The sequence below is a fragment of the Lepidothrix coronata genome, unplaced genomic scaffold (assembly GCF_001604755.1).
Source record: "Lepidothrix coronata isolate B3197 unplaced genomic scaffold, Lepidothrix_coronata-1.0 Scaffold71, whole genome shotgun sequence".
Lineage (NCBI taxonomy): Eukaryota > Metazoa > Chordata > Aves > Passeriformes > Pipridae > Lepidothrix > Lepidothrix coronata.
Window position 1 is genome coordinate 1,482,577 of NW_016690251.1, and position 22,690 is coordinate 1,505,266.

At 40.8% G+C, this 22,690-nt stretch overlaps 1 protein-coding gene across 1 annotated transcript in view; it reads left to right on the plus strand.

The window, feature by feature from the left end:
* Positions 1-22,690, plus strand: part of COMMD1 (copper metabolism domain containing 1) — a 69,748-nt gene continuing 47,058 nt past the window's right edge. The window contains exons 1-2 of the mRNA XM_017818973.1: positions 1-189; positions 18,817-19,098. Coding sequence (XP_017674462.1) covers positions 1-189; positions 18,817-19,098 — 471 coding nt within the window. The remainder of the gene's footprint in view (positions 190-18,816; positions 19,099-22,690) is intronic.

A 22,690-nucleotide genomic window follows, 5' to 3' on the forward strand; every position in this document is an offset into this window, starting at 1 on the left:
ATGGCGGCGCCGGAGCCGCCGCCGCCGGAGAGCTCCCGGCCCCTCAGCGCCCTCCTGGGCGGCATCGCCCAGGCCGCCTTCCACGGCAACGCCGCTGTCACCGACGAGCTGCTGCGCGGGCAGCTCTACCCCGAGGCGCCGCCGGAGGAGTTCCGCGCCCTGCGCGCCAAGATGGGCGGCCTCCTCCAGGTACCGGCGCTGAGGCGGGGAAGGGGCCGCGCTCTAGGGGGTCCCGCTCCCTCGGCCTCCGGGTGTCCTCGGTGGGGCTCTGGGGGCAGCCGAAGCCGCGGGTGCTGCCTCTGTGGGGACACCGGCTGCTCTCAGCGCGGGGCCGAGCCTGGCCAGCCCCTCCCAGCCTAACCCAGGCCTGCCCAGCCTCGCCCTGCCCAGCCGGGACTCTCCGGCCGCTCCTCAGGAGCTGTGGAGGGGTAACGGCGACACTCGGGTTCTACAGCCTTGGAAATAAGTACCCGCAGGTTTCTGAGGAGAGCTGCGGATTTCTTACAAGAAAACTGTGTTTTGGCGGAAGCAAGCCGTTTTACACAGACAACAGATTTTGGTTTATGTGTAAGAGAGGAGAAGATATTCTTCTCCCTTAATGGATCTTATTTTGAGCTCCGTTCGGCGAGAAGAGAGTAGTGTGGTGTAGTGTAGTTCCCGGCGGCTCGATGTGGCTCAGGGAGCCTCTAGGTGCTAAATCCGTGGGTGGCCACTGCCACCTTGTGGGTGAATCCGTGGCTCTTTGGCCTCTTTGGGTTTATAAACTCGGTCGGTAGTTTTAAATGTAATTGACAGATTGGGAATTTGATGAGGATGTTGGCACTGGTTTTCTGCTTTTATGGAGGTTCCGTAGTTCATTTAATTATTAGGTTCATATGATGCCCTGAAAAGCCTCTAATGAAAGCTGAAAAATAAAAAATTGGTTCTTGTAGGACTGGAGACTGGGTTTGTCTGTGGGCTTGTTTCGTTCCCTCCTCTCAAGTACAAATCTTATTCAAGCACTGTTGAGATGTCATACTCTGGACATCATGTTAATTCAGAAGACACAGGTGATTAAAGTTTTGTGGATATTTACCCATTGTTGTAAAATAGGCATGTAGCTTAGTAGGATAACTGTGTGTTGGGGAGAGGGTATCACGTTCCCTGTGTGCTGCTTCAGAAGCAAAACTGGTGGCAGTTGTGTTCCTCGAGGTCACTCACACCTTGCAACGTAAATTAGCATCTCACTGTTACCAAGTGTGTCTCATGGTCTTCATGGCCAGCACTCCTCTCATCTCCTTATGGGTGAAATTCCCGGGAAATAACTGAAATCTATGCAGTTCAGCTTTAAAGATGAAATTTTGTGCTAAGCAATACACAGACTACTTTGTACAACTTCATGTCAAGGGCGCATGGATTTTGGGGGGCTTATTTCTAGCAGCTAACTTGAAGTAACACCCAAGTCCTGTGGATACTTTTAGCACCTCTGTTCTAGAGCACCCTAAAAAAACCAATCTTTTGGCCTTCTGGTCATTTTGAAGGCACCTAAATTAGATAGGATGGATAATGCCTCATGCATGTCTCTTGAGGTTTTTTTTTTCTGACATCCATCTTCTTGATAGTCAGAAGCAGAGAGGTTCATTGCCCTTGTGACTTAATTGCTGTAGTAGTTCATGTCTTCTAATTAGCAAACACAGATCTGTACCATGAATCAACTACTTGCTTTTACTAGAGCTGAGCATAAATAAAGCAAAGGACTTTCCTGTTCCCTTCTGCATTCCACCTATGCAAAGCGTGGCACCTGTGAGAAGTATGGAGATGAATAAGTGACACTAAAGTGTCAATAAGCATTTAAATGTGGGGTTTTTTTCCCCCTGGATTATGTATAGAATAGTCCTGGTTTTATATTTATAAAATATGTCATTATGATCTACTTTTTACAGATGTTTCCTTCGGTGTCCATAGAGCTGCTGAATGAGCGTGAATCATCTGAGCTCTTTCTAAAATGCAAGATTTATCTTGTAGTGAAATCATGTTTTTTATTCAATTTACTTTTTTTTTTTTTTTTAGTCTTCTTTCTTGTGTGGAATATCTTGGAAGGTAGCATAAAGCCCTAGGAAGGCTGGCCCTGGAGAACTGTATGACTTCATTGTTGTTCTGTCAGTTGTTTTTTTGCCCTCTGCCTTCATCCCTCCCAGCCTCCTGTCCTGTAAGGCTGTGAAACATTGACAAACTGGGGGAGATCAGCTTTTGCAAATTCTCGCCCCCAGCTTTTTTTGGTTTTTCAAACATTACTTCATCCTGATTGAAACACTAAATTTGTCTCCTTCTTACATAAGTTTAATTTACAGTATTAGTCCACTGGTAATGGTTACTTTACATGTGGAGTAATCCCACTGTTTTCCTTTTGGTGGCAGTAAGTTATTGCATTTGTTGAATGGAATCATTTGCTGCTGGGTTGAAAGTGTCCCTAGTTCACTCTTCTGCTTCAGAATGAACTGTACATAGGCTAAATAATAATAAAAATTTCAGCGTGAGGACTATAAATATTTTAATATATTTGATTTATAATTTTTTTCCCCACAAATACTGAGGATTTTAACATCTGTAATAAATATCTTGGTATGTGAATGGTAAAATATGAATCAGATTATATAAATAATATGTGGGAACCAAGAGCCTGATATCCAACATATAAGATGCACCAGAGCTCTGTGTATGCACTTCATAACATTCACTTGCTCTCCTCCCTCGATGGTTTTCATTAGGAATCATGCTGGTAGTTCTGTCAGATTACTGTTTAATTCCACTGGTTTTCAGCCAGTCTGGGTTACTGGGCCCTGCTGTGCCCTGGCACACACAGTTTATGTAAATCCCATCTTGAAGCTATTTCTGGTGATTGCTTCTCTTCATGCCATCAGAGAAAAGCTGTTGAATAAGAAACCTTTTGATCAAAATCTTATCTAAAGGCTTGTGGAAGAAAAATTAGTGCAACTAGTGGATAAAATCTCTTGGTGTGTAAAATGCTCTGGAGTTGCATGAGCAACTTAAGGGTGTCTTGGAAGCTGCCGTGTGCTCTTACCATGTGTTGTCTCTAAAAATTGTCCCTTTCCTGCTAGGGACTGCGGTCCTTTCCCTATGAAGTTGCTGTTGTGACCTCGAGAGGAGTTCCCAAAGCGTTGCTACCCCTGTTTGAGAAGGAAGAGACTATTTGATCTTCATAAAAGGGATCTGCCCTTACGTGAAAAGTCAGAGCAGAAAAACAGTTGTAAGGTTCACTCAGTTGTGGGGGATATAAAGGCCTTTGCATCTTCTTCAGCAGGATTTCTGCTAACTGAAACATTTCTGCTAAGAATTTCTGAAGAAATTTCTGCCAACTGTTAGGAAATAAATTACTTCTTGCACTTTCCAATAAGGGAAGAGAGTTGCCATTCTTCCCTCTCCTCAGATGCCTTGTGATTCCTCAAATACGTGGGCTGAGTCATGAGCTCGGGAGCACTTTGCAGTTGTCCAGGCTTCTGCAAGGCTGAGAGACAGAACAGCTTCAGTCTGAAGACTGAGATAAAGTAATTTTGGAAGAGTTAATAGGAGAGGCTGCTTGATTTCTTCCATTTAGAGTTGCAGTTGTGCCTGTGCCTACTAACTAGAAAGAGAACTCGGTGAGCATACTTGTTCTTCTTGATTCAGGTAAAAGGAAACGAGTTGTTGGTACAGCAGTGCCAACTGTGTCCATATGAGCTGCTTTCTACTCAAATGTGTCCTATATAAGTGTTATGCTTTTCACTCTAGCAAATGACTGTGCTTACTATGAATAAATCTATTTGTTACTGGGCTGGGTGAAAATGTGTTAATAACTTTGCACAAAATTTTGGGAGGGAAGTAGTGTCTACTGTGTCATAATTGGACATATATAAGAAAATTATTATCTGAATTGATGTTTGCTTGGAACAACTACATAAAAATCCTAGCCTATTTTTTTTAATTTAGTGAAACACCACTATTATGTAGCTCACTAATCTGAACACAGCTCAGTTGCCACCTCTGCAGTGTCTAGTGTTGAAGCATACATTTTCATTTTTATATTTTCATATAAACCATAAACCCACAGTTATTGCTTCTTTTTTTTTTTAATTTCTTTTCCCGTTTTCAGCATTGTCTTAGCAGGGTAGAAAATGTAATGTTTACCTGAATGTAATGTTTACTTCATCACTACTGTATTGCAGTGATGAAAATGTGCATGTGTACTATCCCAAAGCATTCTTCCTAGTGCTTTCAATATGAGTTATTTTAGATTTTAGGTTTGTGTACTTATGGTCAGTTCACATAAGGACTGGGACAGCTGGCAGTTAACATAAAGTGGAGAGAGAAGACACTTGAAAACAATGAACTGGAGAGGAAGGTTGGATGCAGAAAATGATTGAAGAACACTGCCAGGAGCTGTAAGATCAGTGCTTCACTGCCCAGAGCAGCAGTTTATTGCTTGGGTATGTCAGCTAGAAAGAGCAATGTACCTGCATCTTTATGGATTTGTTAATACTCCTCTTTCTGTGATTTCTCGAGTTGCAAAAGTCAGGGTTTGTGTAGTTAAAGCCTTTTGCAATTGCAGTACAGTTTTCATTGCTCCTGTAATTACTGAGGAGATGTGTGGAAGGCGGTGTTACTGTGGGACGTGGGGGTGATGGTGTTCTGCACCCAAGCAGATCTGTATGAATTGGAGTGTTGTTTTAAACAACAGGGTGTGAACAAGAGTCTGTACATTACAAATCTCACAATCTTCCTGCTGCCGTGCAACTGCAAGTGCAATCCTGAAGGGAGGCAGAAATAGAAGGGATCTCACCTTCGTAATGTCGTTCATTTGACAAGTAGTATTTTCTGTAACTCAAATATGAGACAGAAAGGCTCATTTCATTTGAGATTGTAAAGAGGTGGTATGCTGTAACTGTGTTGCTTCAGTGAAAGTGGATCACCTTGAGTTTAATGGTTTACTTGACCTTTTGTGGTGCATTTTTTTTAAACATTCTTACCTACAGAAAAGCAGTAAATTAAAAAAAGTTGGCGGATCTGCATCACTGATGTATAATAAGTGTGGTAAACTCTGTATTGCCCAAACTCTCTCTCTCTCTCTCTCTCTCTTTTTTCTGCAATTACAGTGTTGATTATATGTCTGTAAGTAGAGATGTAGTTGCTTTGTCCCAGCTGTGGAGGTGGGGCTGCTCCATCTATGTCTAGACTAGACAGGTCAGCACTAGCTCTTCATGTTTGTAATGTCTCTTCGTTACCTTTGAGTTTTAAAATGCCCCTGCTGCATTTGAAATCTGCTAATTGCCAGTTAGTGGACTTCCAGAACAGTGTGCTGCTGAGAAGTTGGAATTCCCTGGAGGTGGCAATGCTTCCTGTCCTGTTGATTTCCACTTTCCCATCCAAATGTGTGGTTTAGTTTGTTGCGTTTGCAGAACTTTGCAAGTAAATAGCATTTTCATCATTAGTGACACCAGCAAGCTTTGGATGTACTCCTCATTTCTCAAAAACCCCAAACCCTGCAGGTATGACTAGCATAAGTTACACATATGTGTGTCTGTGATTAGCATGTGCTCTGTATATACGTGTGTGCAGGCACAGAAAGGCAAGTACATTAATTATACTGAAATTCATTAGTCCAGTCTGATCCCTGCAGTGTTTCTCTTGACCTTAATAAGAGTCTGCTCTGATTGAAGAATAGGGAGTTAGATCTTGCCTTTGAAGACCATTACTCCAAATTAAATGCTTCTACTATACTTAATTAGTATTCATCAAACACATGCTGTATGGAACATATTTGAAAAGGGAGAAAGACTCCCTTAGGCTTCACATGGGGTTTCATACCTTTATTTCAGTAACACTAATGCTCCATTCCCTATTTCCTAAAGTGTGTGGAAAATGCTTAAAAGGGTAATGAAGTTCATTGCCATCATCTCAGCACTGGTGAGTTTCTGGACTAGTATAAGTTGTCTTTCCTCTTTTATGAAAAGAGGAGAACTTGAGTTGTCTTACCTTCAGTTTGATGGCTGAAGACTAAAAGGAAAGGCTGTACACTGAAATTATATTCTTTATTACATGATACTTTAAAAATGGTGTCTGTTACAACTGGTGTGAAGCAAGGTTAATTCTTGCTTGCTCCAGGAGCCAACTGATGTTAGCAATGAAGTAAAAATACTAATTTCAACCTTATTGGTCTCGTGAGGGGCTGCCACACAGCTGAGCAGATAACAGACTTCTTTCTTTCTTCAGATACACATATCTTTTTTCATTGCAGGTAAGAATTAATCTTATTAGGAAAAAAGACTAGACAGTGGATCCTTTACGTTTGCGTGAGAATAATCTTCTCTGCTCACATATATGTCCTCCTTTCCCAGAAAGTTCAGAACAAGAAGAGAGCAACAGAAAGAGCTGTTAACAGATTGAGTAACACCCTATCAAAGATGCAAGAGCTGTGGTATTCACTTGAGCCAGCGAAGTTCACAGCTAGGGTATGAAAAGGAAATTTGGATGACACTTATGAGTCAACCTTTTTACAAGCTGAACATCTGAAATTCTTCATTTCCAGTAACACTTGCAGCTGCAGTCTTGGGATGATATACTTTAGGTTTTTGACTCTACTGGTGTGTAGCAACTGGATGCAGTATATCCAACAACTTGTTTAAAAAAAAATGCTGACAAGACCAAAAATTTCATATTGTGTGACTAGAGTCCAGTTGTGTGGCTGGAATTATTCCATTTTGCAGCTTGTACTCTGGATTTCCTCCAGTCTGGTGACCAAATATGATGGAACCTGAATTCTTCAACATGTTTGGATGATGTTGATTTTTTTCAACGGTTTATTTAATTAAAAAAAAAAAGGGAAAAGCACTAGTGGCACAAAATACCAGGTGCTGCAATTGTTACATGAAGTCTTTTGTTCACTGATGTTTTAGCCATTGAGCCCCACGGGGCAGAATTTGTCAGGTAAGAAGGTCCAGCAACTTGAGCTGTGATCAGAATGCCCAGTCTGGTTCTCCAGGAGCCTCCCTGGGCAGGAAAGGTCAACTGCAGCCTCCTGAGAGGGCTCCAGGTTCATCCCTGGGGGATCATTTGTTTTATAACAAGATGAAGTAAGGGACTTTCTTCAAAGGCAGGGCCTAAAATATCCTCTTTTTTAATTTTGTATTTATCATCATAAACATATACTTTCACAGTATAATTTTTTTTAAAAAAGGATTTAATATATGGAGTAAGTCAGAACTGAGTGGCACATGAATGGCTTCCATTGTGAAGGATTAGGAGTTCATTATTGGGAAAACCAAACTGGTACCAACCAGTTGGTTGGGTTTTGTGGGGTTTGTTTTGGTTTGTGGTTGGTTTTTTGGGGGGGTGTTTTGGGGGAGGGTGCATTTTTGTTATTTATTCTGAACACCTGAAGCTTAAGCACAGTAGTTTCCCATAATTGTGTACCGTTGTATATAATGGTCATATAAGAGGAAACCAAATCATCCTATACTTACTTTAGTCATCCAGTGCTTTAAAAATTGGACTGTTTCAACAAAATAAGTGGGATTTACCTTTTTCTTTGTTTACAATGCACGAGCACCTGGTTCTGGTTGCCAACCCAAGGTCTAATTCAGAGTATTCAGTCTTTTATAAAGTTGGTAGGTTTAGAGTTGTATAGCAAACCTGCGACTCCCTCCTCCTCCTCAGTTCCTGGTGGAGTTCAATATCTCTTTATCTGCTGTGCTTGAGGGCTGCATGTTTCACTTCTAAAGGTGACAGTGATCATGGAATACATTTTTTTTATACCTCTAATTCTTTGGCATATTCTATGTTTACCTCTTAATAATGCTGGTTTGTATGTGATTTCATGTAAGTAAAAATAGCTTACAACAGAATCTCATGGAAAGAAGACAGAAAATATACTAAGCAGAGAAAATGTGGAATAATAACCAACTTGTCCAAACAATTTTTAGACTTAAAATAAGTGTTTTTCCAATTACTTTTAAAATATTTTTTTAATTTTGTCAGTTTGCATATGTTAATCTGTTTTTGAGAGCCTGCTTTTTTACATCTCCCTCTCTCCTCAAACAATAAAAAGTGGCAATACAAATATAGTTTGAGTGAAATCTGTGTTTTTTCCAAATAAGGTTAGATTTTTTTCTGGTTGAGATGTTTTGGGATCTCTGCCAAAAGATTTCTACCTCAGCTTGGTGGGTAGTTTTTCTTTCCCTTTCTTTGCAGTCTCTATGAACTGTGATGCCAGGATTATGAAGTATGTTTTGAAGATATATGCAGGCACTGAAATAGTATCTGTTTAAAAGGCAAGTAATCAACTGGCATTTTTACTCCTTGTCTGACATTTACACATGGCTTTGTTGTCTCTCTTCAGACTGTCACATCAGATGTGCTCTTCTCTTATACTCTTTTTGTCTTTTCTGGTGCAAGAGTAGTTTATATTCTGTTCTAACAAGCTGTTTGTATAAGTACCCTTTAGTTTTACATGGTCATGTGGTAGAAAAATTTTATATATTTGAATTAGTTGTGATTTTTTTTTAATTAAACTAAATTTTTACCTTTTTTTGAAGTGAGAAAAATATTCATAACTCCCTTTTTCTGTGGAAGAAGAAAGGGCACATTTACATGTGTGCTATGACTTTAGTAGATGGTCAGATCTGGTGCTCACACATACGTGTTTACAAAGTGCGTCTGCAGGAATGTGGGGATAAGAAGAGAATGGCCCTTCTAAATGGCCCTTCTAAAGCCATTTAGTGATACTTGGGGTTTGTACATTCCCTAGGATGAACATGACAGGCTGTGGCTCTAAGGCTGGCTGGGTTATGGCAGTATGGTCCTGTGCTTTGCTTTCCGGTGTGGATGCTTGGATTCCAGAGCTGTGAATTCCTGATGGGTCCTCAAGAGGTCAGAGATTGTTATGCTGCTCTTCAGACCCCGTGAGACCTCCAAGAAGGTCCTCTCCTGAGGGCTTTAAGGAGCCCAAAGCATGAGCAGCTGATGCAACTTTGCAGAAGGGCCCTTTCCCCATTGTTTACTGGACGTGCCTCTCGTACATGAGTGCGTTTGTAGGTGCCTGTTTGGTGTCTGTTGTATAAAGTCTCTTGAACGATGGAAACAGAGGGATCTGGCTCTGGCTTATTGTGAACCAGGTTAGAAGAGTGTCAGTTGTTCCTTGCTTGGCAAGGAGAGTGCTTTTGTTCATTTTATGACATGTCAGTTTATGACATGTCAGGAAATCTATAAAAAGTCTCATAATGAAAAGAAAGCATTAGAGGAATTTTCTGGCTCATGTGGGCAAGTGGTAGGGGGTTTATCAGATGAGTAGCCCCCAATTTGACTAAAAGCCAAAGAAAAACCCTGGGAAGAATTAATTGAATTCTTTTTGATGCCATGGAGCAATTGAGTGCTGAAGCTTTTAGCTGTTAAGGCCTGCAATGGTGAAATCTAAAGCCAGATTTTTTTTTGGCACCAGACAGTTTTCTGTGATGGGGTGTCTCTGCAAACCACAGTTGTGCACCTGCAGCTCCCCAGAACACTATACATGTTGTCTGTGGAGGCACAGGGGTGTTGAGTTGTTCCTACAAGCTTCATGGAAAACTTGATGACTTGGCCAGCTCTGCTGATAGATGATAGAAATAGAACCCCCCCCATGGGGTAATCAAAGCAGCCATTAATATTTAATGTGGTTCTATTGGAGAATACTTTGATTGATAGCTGTTTCATTAAGTGTTTAGCTTTTTTTTTTCCCCAAAACCATTTATTACATTTGGTGCAAAGATTATTTTTGATACAGGAAATCACAACTAAATCTTTATGGGAAAGTGAGGGATGATTTTCTTCAGAGCTCCCTGGTCTGGGCTTTGTTCTCAATCAGGTGTTATTTCCAGCAACCAGGGTGTACCAGGGACCTTTACAGTTGTGATTCCTCTGCTGAAGAGTTTGACCTGTTGCTCCTTTCTCCTCATAAAGGCTCATCTGTTAAGAACCACCATGTCTGCCACTGGTTTGGGGAACATGTTTTGTGTTTCACTGAGCCGACAGGAGGGAAAAGTATTTTATCTGTGCCGAAAGGAAGACCTGCCTGCTGGTATCCTGAGACTGGAAGCTTCCCTCTCGCCTGTCAAACCTGTCAGCACGTAACACGAGTTGTCAAAGTAGGTGATGAATGACCAGTTGGCAGAGCACTCTTGCTTGCTTCCCATGAAACAGTGTAGTCTGTAAACTTGTCTCCTTCACTTGCTGCTGTGAAACGTGTCTGGGCTAAGGCAGTGATGTGCTCCCAGCCTGGTCTGGGAGTGCAGAAATCCTTCTCCTTCCAGGTAGGAAATGCAACTCCAGCTGCTGCCCAGAATAGTACAGATAATATACAAAAGTGCTTTGAAAGGAGGGACAGCAGAGCCTGAAGTCAGAATTTGGCTCCAAAATGGTGTATATGGCAAGACATCCTAGAGTGGGGAGGTGAGACTCATGTAGTTCATGTTATTCACTGCTAGAGCATCTGTGCTTTGCTATAAAGCAAAGCTGATGTCCAAATGTAAACCAAGAGACAAATGAGCTCAGTTAATCATTAACCTTTAAGATGCAAACAATCAAGACACACGGAGTAAAATGAAAATTTAATTTGTGATACTAATTGTATTTCTGAGCTTGGTTCATAATAAAGTTTTTGCTGATTTCACTGACAGGATCAGTGCCTGCAAAGCTCCAATAAGCTCTGCTAATGTCTGCACCATTACTGCTCTCAGGGTAGGGCTACTACATTTTTTTTTCCATGTCTTCAAAATGTGAACTGCTCCAGCTTCTATTTTTAACTCTCCTAAGTGAAACGAGATTAAACATGAAGCAATAGTCTGCAGCAGTAAGTAATTTTCCCAGAATGATTATAGAAACCTGATAAACACAGTCCTCTTTCATTGTAAGAGAGCAGAGAAGGAGAAAAAAAAGTTGACCGTGTGGTCTCTTAAGGGAACAACAGGTCATGTCACCAGTTCCAGGACTGTCACTGTGTCTGTCTCTCTTTTCCTGCGTTTACTCCCTCCCTTGATTTTTTTTTTTTTATTTACCATCTAGTATTTTCTGTCCTGTCTGGATTTCTTTCTGTCCTTTATTTTCCTCTTTGTCTTTAGCAATACTGCATTAGATGGCTTTCCATGTGTTGAGTGTTCTTATTTCTGAATCCAGGTCCTTCAGGAGGACTGAAGAAGACATTATTCAGTCTAAAATGGTTTAACCTACAAAGATTTATGTGTTCTCCAGGAAAACAACTCCTTTCTGCTGAAGCACAGTTCAGGGAGCACATGTGCTCGCACATTCATTTTGAAAAAGGTTGAACCTCTCAAACTTGTCTGTGATATGGCTGCATGTTTAAGAACTACTGGAAATGTGACATTTCTTTGCCTCCACCCCAAGTGACAAAATACTTTCTAAACCACAGCAAAGAATTGGACTTCAGTGGGGAGAAAACTGATAGCAAATCTTGGGATTTTGTTTGCTGTAATTCATTAGAGTACAGTCCGGGGTGGACAATTTACATTTATATTTTTAATTTTAATATGTTTATATTTTTAATCCCATTTCACCCTTGTAGTTACGAGTATATCTGCTATTAATAGAACATTTCCTTATTTTTTTGGTACCCTGTTTTATCTTCTCCAGTGTGTCCAACGCCTATCTGTGCTCTCTGAGAAGCACTTTCCTCTTTCTATTTTAATATATGTAGTTTGAAAACTTATTCAGGAAGAAAGGGCTGGTGCTTTTTTTTTTCGTGTTTATTGCTTAAAATTTAAGCTTTTAGTATCTATTCATAATCTGAGTATGGAGGCATCTCTTGTATGGTGGTATTAGAGAGCTTATTCTGGTTTTATTATTATTTATTCTTGGTTTGTAAGTGGTATAAAGCCTAGACAGAGTAGGCTCAGACAGAGTAATCCCAATGATTCTCAGTTTTCCTTCTGCTAAAGATGTTTTCTGGGATGGGCCTGGAGTGAGTGAGCCACTTTTTGGAGCTCAGCACAGCAGGTTTCCGGGAAGCGCGATCTGACTGCGGGAGGATGGCTCAGGTTGCAGTTTATCTGGTGGCTGCCTGTTTTAATCAACCTTGCATCCTCCTTTGTCATCAAATGAGTCTTCACACCGCAGAAAAATGACACCTTCTGCAAATAAATTTAGGAAGTGGTGTTTTTTGAAATTACGAGTTCAAACTGGTCATATCTGGCAGACTAATGGCAGAGGCAGAGGGAAAAAATGTGGTCGCTTCACATTCTTTTAAAAACTAATGCTGAGATCTCTTTTGCATTCAATGGTAAGCTAGGTCAAAAATAGCTGAATATCTACTTCCTTGTGATTGAACTTCTTGTTCAAACAAAAAAGTAATATTAACAGAGAACATTGAGTTTGGTGAGCTTGAGCAAAAAAAAATTAGGATGGGGTTTAGGGGATTTCTGCTTGGTGGGAACCTGGGAATTGTGGGGGAGAAAATGGAGGAGTCAATCAAGAAGAGTGGAAGTGACCCGTTGAGAAGAGTTTTATCTTCCATATATACATTTGACACATCTGGGTGGAATCAAGCTTAATAAGATCAAAAATGCACGAGGGATGTCATTTTGCCTGAAACTTCATCATACACACACGTTTTCCCCATCTGCAGTAGCAGTAAATAATTTTTTTGTTGGTGAGTGTTGCGAGTCCCCCCATCCAAGAAGAAAGCTTGATGAAAATCAGAAGTCAAATTTAACAGTATTTACAAGTCTACCGAGCATCTGTTGACCTGGCTAGTGCCTCCTTGGCAATGAATCAAAAGGTTGGAATAAAAAATAGTTGTTGGAGAAGATCTATTACGTAGTAGAAAAAAGTAAGCTATGAGGTTTAAACAATGTGTGTATTATTAACCTCTTAATGGTTCACAGTTAGCGCGTTTCTGTTAGCAAACTGTTTCATTTCACTTTTAGCTGTGTATTTCACTTTTAGCTGTGTATTACAACTGCATAAGAGGCAAGAAATTAATACTGAGACATAGTATGGAACCTGAATAAAAGAAATTTGTGTGACTGCCCATGGATTAGAATGAAGACTTAAAGATGAAAATCTTTCTACTTTGATGTAGAAATACTAAGTGTATTGTTAAGGTCACTTGTGAATTCTAACTTACAAGTTTGCGGGGGGTGTAGAAGCCTTTAGTTTTGGGGTTTTTTTTCCAAAAGATGGATCCCCACTTTCAAGTGCAGACAAAGCAGGCTGTTGTATCTAATTTTATCTTAATTCCGACTCTCAGGAGAGCTCTTGGACTTTAGTAAACAGTGTTTGTGAGGCACAACCTACCAACTAGTTGAAAACTTCCACTGTCTCCAGAAATGTGGGGAAGTCCACTGGACTAATATTCAGGGAACATCTGTGGGAACAGCTCATTTGTGACAGGGCTGGATATCTCTGCAGCCCTTGGGAGAGTCTGGTTAGTACATACTCACAAAGGAAAACCCAGAAACCACAGGATTGTGAAGATCTTGGATTCCTCCTGTCTGAAGCCACTATTTTGCAGCAGATCAGGCTGGGCCGTCTCTGACAAACAGCAGAGTCACCAGGATTCACGGGTGCTGTTGTGCCCAAGGATGATGAGAGCTGCTTCTGTTCCTCCCCTAAATGCAGCAGGCACCCCCTGCTTGCCCCAAATCCAGTAAAGGTTTTCTTCTAAGGGTGATAAGTGAAAGAAATACATCTTGATGTTAACAAGAATTGGCTTTGTGTGATCAAGGTGTTTGGCTGAGCGGGGTTCCTTGGCGTGTTCCTCCTGTCTGGAGCTGGTTCCCCCTCTCCCTGCATGTGTTCCTGGGATTTCAAGGTTACATTTCTAAAAGCATATGAATTACAAGGATTGTGGTACAGGAGAAGCCTCTTACCCCCACCTCCCAGAAACCTGAAGAGGCAAGTTTAGTAATGTGGTACATGGCACTGAATTGTTTGTTTTCCTGACCTTTGTGCTACAGGCTGGCAGCAGCCTGCAATTTTGAGAGTCAGGTGGTGGAAATGCCTACACATGATGGCATGTCCAGCTCTTGGAGCTCTTCTGTGATGGTTGACCAGTAATGTTTTCTTTCTGTGTTATTTTTTCCCCACTGTGTTTCACCAGTTCTTGTTTCTCACTAGTATTGCGTGCTTGTCGGGTTTTATTTCTCAGAAGAGATAATGAATTTAAGTCTGTTTTCCTGTTCTGTGTACCAAGGCACATGTCTAGTGGATCTAATTAAGCTAATACAAAACTCTCCAGATTGTCAAATATTGTTTCATTAAGGAAATAGTATTTGAAGTCATATTTTTGTTGGCTGAATTATATTTGGAGATATGGTGGGTATGTGTTGAAGGTGAACACAAGGAGAATTCAGTATGACCAAAACTCTTTCCTCTGTTAAAAAGCATCTGGAAAGAAAGGGATTGCTAGTTGCTGAGGGTAGGACTTCTGTGCTGAAATGGTAGATTACTTGTGATTACCAATAAAAATTGGAATTAAATCCTATATAACTTTTTTCTCTCGGGGTCATACTTCTAACACAGTGTTTCTTGACATGTTGTAGAACTGCACAGGGATGAGACAATCTGTAAATAAAAAGGAGACTGTGATGATATATTGCAAAAGTGCTCAGTGGAGACTGCTGAAGAGAGAAGGTGGGAAGCGACTGAGGCAGGATCTCCGTGTACACACACTTAGCTCAGAATATAAAGTCTTTATAATACAATGACCTGTGTCACTAACAGTACAGTGACTCGTGGTACAGCAGCAGATTCTGCACTTTAAGGTCTGTCTGGGCTAAGTAATTGGCATCAATAAGATGCATCCCTCTAGAACCAATGCTGACAGTGATTCAGCTGGAGGAGCAGATGGATAAAACAGGTTTCAGCACCTTTAAGTACTGAGAATTTTCCAGTTGTAATGCTGGACTGTGCACGTGTTGTTTACTTCCAGCAATAAAACAATCTTTACCATGGCAATGGGAGCTGGACAACAGCTGGTCATTGTCCTGGTAGTGATAAATGCTCCTCTGAAGCTCCTAGGGTTTAATAGCATGAGAGGGAGATTTATAATCAGATATATTTCATCTGTCTCTAATTACAAGCACAGAAGAACCACTCGTGTTCTAACTTTAAATTAATCCTTAGAAATATCAATGAGATGTATTCACTGTAATTTGATATTCTGTGTAAAAAATGAGCATTGTTAAAAGTAATAGAAAGAACTGTTTGTAATGCTATACAGAGTATGACTGGAAATATAATTTTTGTCAAGTTAAATTAAAAGATTTCCTCAAACTTAAAAAAAGTCTGAACTGTGGCCCTTCATATGAGCAATAGAGTAGAACTACACATGTATAAAAAATGAATTATATAAGTGTTCATGCAATAAAGATCAGCAAAGACTTTAATTGTTCTCTCATTCTTTGTCCACAGTGAAATGTTTCCAAGTTAAGATGAAAAAGAATATTAAAATTAGTTGCTGTTCTTATGTGACTTGAAAACCATTATAGCTGGTGGGTTTCACTGAGGAATTTCAAAGAAAATATATCTTCATTAATGTCTTCATGCAACTGTATCAAAGTATAACTTACTGATTGTTTGTATCCACTTCCAGTTAATTTTTCTTAAAGGACTTTTTAAGTAGTAGTCATACTTCCAAGAAGAGAGAGATTCTAGCCCTGAACTATGGACTACAAGAACATATTATTTAAAGTATGCATTATCTGATACATATTCCACCAAAATACAGTTATGGTTATTATCTTTTGGTTTCTTAGCTGTGTACAGCAAGTTTCTTATGTGTGTACAGTATAAATCCACATTGTGTGGACGTGTGCAAGAGGGAGAGATATAAGTGATTACTAATTATCTTACATGGGTTCCCTCCTCTGTTTTATGTGACAGTATTTTGGTAGCAAACTATATCAGGGTGCTTTTAATGCATAAAGGTACAGAGTTTTTAAATTTAGCTCACACTAGATCTTAACTAATTGTCAATCTGTTGACGATCTTCACCAAACAGCCAGGTTGAACTGACCTGTATAAGCCCCAGTAATATTGTTTTACCTTTTTTATGCTTTAAAACTGCAAGTTTGGTCATCTTTCGGGTACACTTCAAATTCAGATTTCTATCACATGTCAAGCACAATAAGGTTTGTGTGTCTGTGGCTTTTTATCAGCTTAGCAGAGCACTGCCAGTGATGCCTAAAAGCAAATTCAGGGAGAAAAAAACTCCGAGGCAATTTAGTTTTGAAGGTGAGATAAGGAAAGGGTTTTAATTTGTGCCTGTGAGGCATAAGATTACAAGACGCAAGGGTCCCCCCTGTCTCAGATGTTACAATTTATAATACTGCCTGTCCAATCCGAGGTTTTCCCACCCTGTGGCTTTTGCCCTGAACCACCCCCGGCCCAGCCCTGGGGAATTGAGGCGGGGGTTTTTTGGGACCCTCTCTTCATCAGTCTTCATCTTCTTCTGGGTACAGGGGGCACATAGTTACCCAGAGTTTGACTGCACTCTGCAGTTTAGGCCAAGATACAAGCATTCTCCAGACAAAACAGGCCTATCTTAGGGTGAGACTAAACATGTTCTAATGGAATCCAGGGGTAGAATTGATGTGGGGAGTATAGAATTGGGTTAGAGGGTTGGTAATCTATGTAGCTTCTGTGTTACGGGTAAAGGAATGAAATGCTGCTGTTTCTAAATCTACTTCTGCTATATAACTACTTATAAAACTTATAAAAATTAGAAAAATCAAGAAAACAGATGGACCTTAAGGCATCACCAGGAATCTTGCTGCTTCTTGCAAAAGGAGTTGTTGTGAAGAGGGTGGGTTAAAAAAAAATCCGAAAGAATTACAAATGTAAAATATTTAAAGGTTATAAAATCAAGTCTAGAAAAGGGTTACTTGGTATGACCATGAATCTGCATTAGGTTCGTATTTAATACAGATGAGCTGTTTCTCCCTGGTACCTTTGCATCATTCAGTGCAGAGGACACAGTTTATGTTCTTGGTTTCTGCACAGGAATAAAACAGAAGGCAATTTTCTGCACAGCTGAACTGAGAAGAAAGTCTGCATCTCAGCTTGATCTTGGCAGGGCTTACATAAGGTGCTGGGCTCTGTGCTTGTTGATTCACCTCCACTCCTCCCCCCGTTCACCTAAACCAACACAAAAGATGTACGCAAGCAGCAGTTGGTGTCACACAACACGCAAACAGATCCCCCCCACACAGATGTAGTGATGTGAAGAGTGTTAAGCCAGAAATATTCCACACTGCTGTTAATAGACAGTCCTGTTCCTGTAAGGCGTGGATGTAGGAAAGGACTGTAAGTCTAGATAGCTTTTCTTTTGAAAGTGAAAAGAAGTGCTTTTTTCATTTACAGCATAATTAGTTAGTACAGGATAATTACCTGTTAGGTTAAATATTTTCAGTATAAAGCAAATGCTATGTACTGATATGTCAGGTGCCCTCTAGAAAAGACAAAACAGTGCACAAGCCACCTCAAATTTTATAATAAAACCACGGATGCTCCTATGAAGCTGGAACCTTGATACAGCTGAGGGTTTACTTCTAGTGTTGATTGCCATTTCTTTTCTCAGTCACGTACCAGATGGCAGCTAATCTATTGTGAAAGCAAGGCAAGGCAGCTCATCCCTTTTAAAAAAAACACTACAACTGCTTCAGTTTTCAGATAAGCACTGCCCAGGTTTTGCAGACGAGCAGTGTGAGAGCACAGAGTGTCTGTCCGGCCAAAAGCCACCTGATGTCACCCCCTTGGCTCACGAGAAGGAGATCGTTACTTCCCTGAATTCACAGAGGAGAATTCAGCAGCAGCAGTACCATGTCAAGGAGGATTAAATCGAGGCAAATCCCAAGGATTGGCCGCACTTCACCTTGCTGTGCTCCATATCAGCACGTGCTTGGAGGTGATGTGTTCGTTTTGGATAAGCTGCATCTGTTTGGTGTGAAAATTAAGCGAAAGCGTTTACTTGAAACTACAATGAGGAAACTTAACCACACTTCCCTCTCTCCACCTCCTGACTTCCCCTCCCTTCATGGCCGTATGTAGCAACCATTACCACTTAGGCAATGCAAATATAAGGCTGTGGGATTACCAGGCAAAATAGATAGAAAAACTGGATATCTATATAAAAAGGGGGTTTAGGAAGAATAATAGTTTCTGTTGCTGCACAGGGGGGAGAGTAAATGACCCCATCCACTCCATTGCAAAACACAAGTGTTTATCCTTAACAAAGTCCACCAACACTCCAGAAGCAGCAGTAATTTCTCTTACCGAAGAGCCCCACAACAAAATCAAATGCAGTTGCATTTTAAAGGCTTTTTTCGGCCTTATATATAGATCAATATAGATGAAAAAATGCAGGTTTGCGTTTTTCCATGCACATGGACTTTCCCTTGAAAGACTCGTGCTCGTGGTGCTGCAGAGCCTGCATTACTGGTGCAGCGTGGGTATGCCTAGGGCACAGTGAGGAAAGGGGCCAGGCAGACAGTGAGAAGCCTCCTTGCTATCCTGTACCAGTATTGCATTCCCAAAGGCTCTCCCAGTTCCCTCATGGCTGTTACTGTTCCACTACCTTCCAGCTGTTTTGGGGCAGGAATCTGGGATAAGTAGTAGAACACTTGCAAATTGAGTTTTAATGAAAGTTGTCGGGTTATTTGCATAACCCAGATTTGTTTGTACTACCCCTTTAAGATCCAATATTTGTCAGACCCTAAAGATCTGACCTTTTGGTAGACTGTTAAGGAATGGTTTTGAGCAACCTTTTCCCTTTTGCTCCTTTTATTTTCCCTACAGTCAATTGCTTCAGCGGACATGGATTTGAATCAGCTGGAAGCTTTCCTCACCGCCCAAACCAAAAAACAAGGTGGCATCACATCAGATCAAGCTGCAGTCATTGCAAAATTTTGGAAGAACCACCGAACTAGTATCCATGAGAGCCTGATCAATCAGAGCCGCTGGGATAATGTCTTGAAAAACATGAACTGGCGAGTGGATCTGAAGTCACAGTTGAGACACATCGATCAGATAAACACTCCTGTTGCCATAGTTGAAATGGAAGTGGGAAAAAATGGGCAGGTAAGCTTTCTTTTGCAAAATATAAAAGCCCTGATGTAACTGTGTGTGTGCTGAGACATTTTACCTGTAGATGAATTCACTGCATCCGAATCAAGTCAGTTTATTTTTCACCACTGGGCCTTTAAGTGTACTTGAAATTCTGGTCCATCTCTACATAGAAAGCAACATTCTGGGTGGTGAATGCAATTTTTCCCTTTTTTTATATCTTCATATATGTATTGACAGCTCTCTTTACATTAAGCTTGAAAAATCAGAGGATGTAGATATCAAACATTATCTTGTAATTCTGTTTGTATTCCATGTACCGTGAAGTCAATTAGTCTTTTTTTTTTTAATCAAACACTAAAATTAGGTAATATCTGCAGTGTAGAAGCTGGAAAAGTAAAGTTAACAAATTATGAAGATCAAACATCCCTTACATTTTAGAACAAATGAGGGGAAAGACTCATTTTTATTTTACATAACACCTATTTTTATGTGAGAAGTACGTCTTTATTACCTGTCACGTTATGCAATCTGGCCTTATCTGCCTGAAAGATATCTCTCCATATATATAGATCTGTCAGTGCTGAACACTGCATATCTTTTTTTATCTTCATGGTTCATATGAATGTACAGCTAAAGACATAGCTTCCCATCTTCAATTTTGCTGTCATTTTCTAACAGGAAATGTGTTTCAATTTGGTATCTTTTCCCTCTGCAATGTGTTACTAAATTTTAAAACCTCATTTCTTAGCAGTAGCTACTGCAAACCACCATGAGCTAATTTGGGTGTTTTGATGCTGATAGTTAACGTTTAGCAAGTTTCCTTGTATTTTATAATGTTTGAGTAGCTTATAGCAAGAGTACCTGAATTAGAAATACCTCAATATATGTACACACCTGGGATGTTCCTGTGCATACTGAATGATTGACTCGAAACTGCCTGGCTAGACCAAGACCAGAATAATATACAATAAAATACAGGTAAACTGGGATCCTACAGAGACAGTATATATTGTAGTAGTCATTCTGTTAGTTTACTTTTCTTCACAGTCTCTGAAAGCTTATCCTTCCTGAGTGCAGACCCTCTGCCTTCCACTCGTGGATCTCTGCAGTGACCAATACAATAATGGTGTGTGGCTTTAGGTTTTTTCCTAACCCCAAAGAAGTGGAGTTTTTTGCTCACAATCTTGAGATTGGAAATGGTTATATTCTATTAGTACCATATGGAGAAAGTTGTTTTAAAAAAAGTTACAGGGAGTACATTATAATGAGTACATTGAGTACATTAGTGAGGAAATGGGAAAAATACCTGTGCTCTTTAAAAAAACGCATCTTTAACTCAGAATCGCTGTTGCATTTCATAAGGGAATTATGTTGTTAGTGACTCTTGGTTTGAAATTGGTTTTTCCCCCAGTAATGGATTGTTACAGTAAGAGCAATGAGCAAGTACATTTATATTTCCTTCACCCTGTGCAGCGAGAGTGAGGGAATGTGAACATGGAGGAAGAATGCACATTTCCAAGATACTGTAATTTCTCTTACCGAAGAGCCCCACAACAAAATCAAAATGAATTATTTTAGCAATGCAGCTTCATATTTCAAAGGGAAGTGCTTGTGTGAATGCATTTTTTGAACTGCCATCCATCACAACTTTTGCCTCCTTCGCTGAGGACAGCAGTGAGCTGTCACCAAGTCTGACGCTTGGTGCAAATTAAATAATTTAAATAATTATGTAATCATGGAGCAATTAGCATTGTCACCACTTGAGTAAGAATCTATGTTTATTTTAAAGAGGTGTGGTTTCACATAGTCTTTAGCTTTGGATTTAGTAAGTTCTCTGCTGTAGAGCTTTTGGTTGAGGCAGTCTGCATCAGGCTACACGCTCGTGTGGTGGGATGAGTTTTGGTAACTCCACATGTGTTTGGGGACTTCCTAGAAAGGTGGTTGCAGAGATTACTTCTGGAGGTTGAACAAGTAGTTGTTGCATGCTGGATCCAACCTACAAACTTGAAACTGTCATGTTTTATAGTCTTTATAAATGTATTTTTACTTTATTGGTAGCATATTTCTCTGTTCTAAAGTTCAAGTTTCGTAGCACATCAAATACACATAAAGTGGTACCTTTCTGCAATTTAACAGAGAATATATTTTCTAAAATGTCAGTCATAGATGGAATTTGGTGAATAGAGAAGATGTAGCTTCACAGAAGAAAGCTGGCTGATGATTCAGGAGTAAATTATTCACAACAGACTTTTCATTTGGACACTTGATAACGGGAGAGTATACAAATGCACTGATATGTAATGAGTTGACATTAATATTTCATGTTTCAGCAGAAGCAAAGAAATGCTCTGTAGAAAATGTACCTTTCCAGAAGTCATTCTGATTATCCTCAGTGTCTCTGGATTGCATTTAGATCTCTGCCCAGCAGAAGGCCAGGCTGTTCGGTGGGGCATCTGCTCCTTCTGCTTCAATAAGTAACCTTCCTTCCTGCTTGCCATCTCTGAGTCTTAATCAGTTGGTTCTTTCATGATGGAAAGGCTGTATGTGTGAGACCTAATATGGTTAGAAATGGGGAACTGAGAGTGACTGGTTCATCATAAATGCCTGTAAACTGAGTTTACATTAATTTTGTTGAATTTCATGAATGTTTTCTCATCAGAGAGAGATATTTCTGAGTCTGAGAATCCATCACAACTTGCATTCATTCTTACTAGCTGTCATGGTTTGAGATAGCCTCAAAATCCAATCCCCTAGTCTAAGCCCCCTCCCACGTCTCAACCGAATGTGAGATGGGTTTTTCCAGACAAAACACACCAGACTCCAAATGGGGAAAGGGAATATATTACAATGACTGTACAAATAAATACTACAATACATTATACACACGATCACAATATCTCTACCATGACATATGTATTTACAATGATCAGATCTCTTCTCCCCTCCAAATAAAAGTCCAGGAGGGAAAGAAGGACAGATCCCTTCCAGTCTCTAAGCAGCATCTTCTAAGGCAGCAGGTCATCTGTCCCCTTCTCATGCATGCAGCAGCTGATAGCTGGGTTGTTGTAGCTGGATCTCTGTTCAATACACACAAGGGGGTCTCCAAGCCCCTCGGCTCTCCTTCGGTCCAAGTGAAGGCCTCACCTGTGGACTGCCAGCAGGGACAAGACTCGCGTCACCACAGGTATATCACGAAATGCAGGGGCATCTTCGTGAAAGTCCCTTCCTCAGGGGATTCACCCCTTTGCAGAGCTCCGTGCTCTGTCTCAACTGCCAACGTGGCAGCAGTGGGGGGGGGGCGGGGGGGGGGGGGGGGGGCGGGGGCCCCGGGGGGAGGCAAACCCTCTTGGGGGGGGGGGGGGGGGGGGGCCAAGGTCAACTCCCCCCCCCGCATTCCATCTGGCCGTCCCGGTCCAGCTCCGGGACATCTTTGAGCTTCTTAGCTCCTCTCTCTCTCCGGTGCTGCATGTCCAAAACTCTTCTCCAAAATTGGAGTCCATCTCCCTCTTTTTCAAGAGGGGTCTCAAGGGAGTTTTGGGGTCTGGTATTCAGTTTTACCCCAAACTCTGTAGCTCTGCTGCTGGCTCTCTCTCTCTCTCTCTCT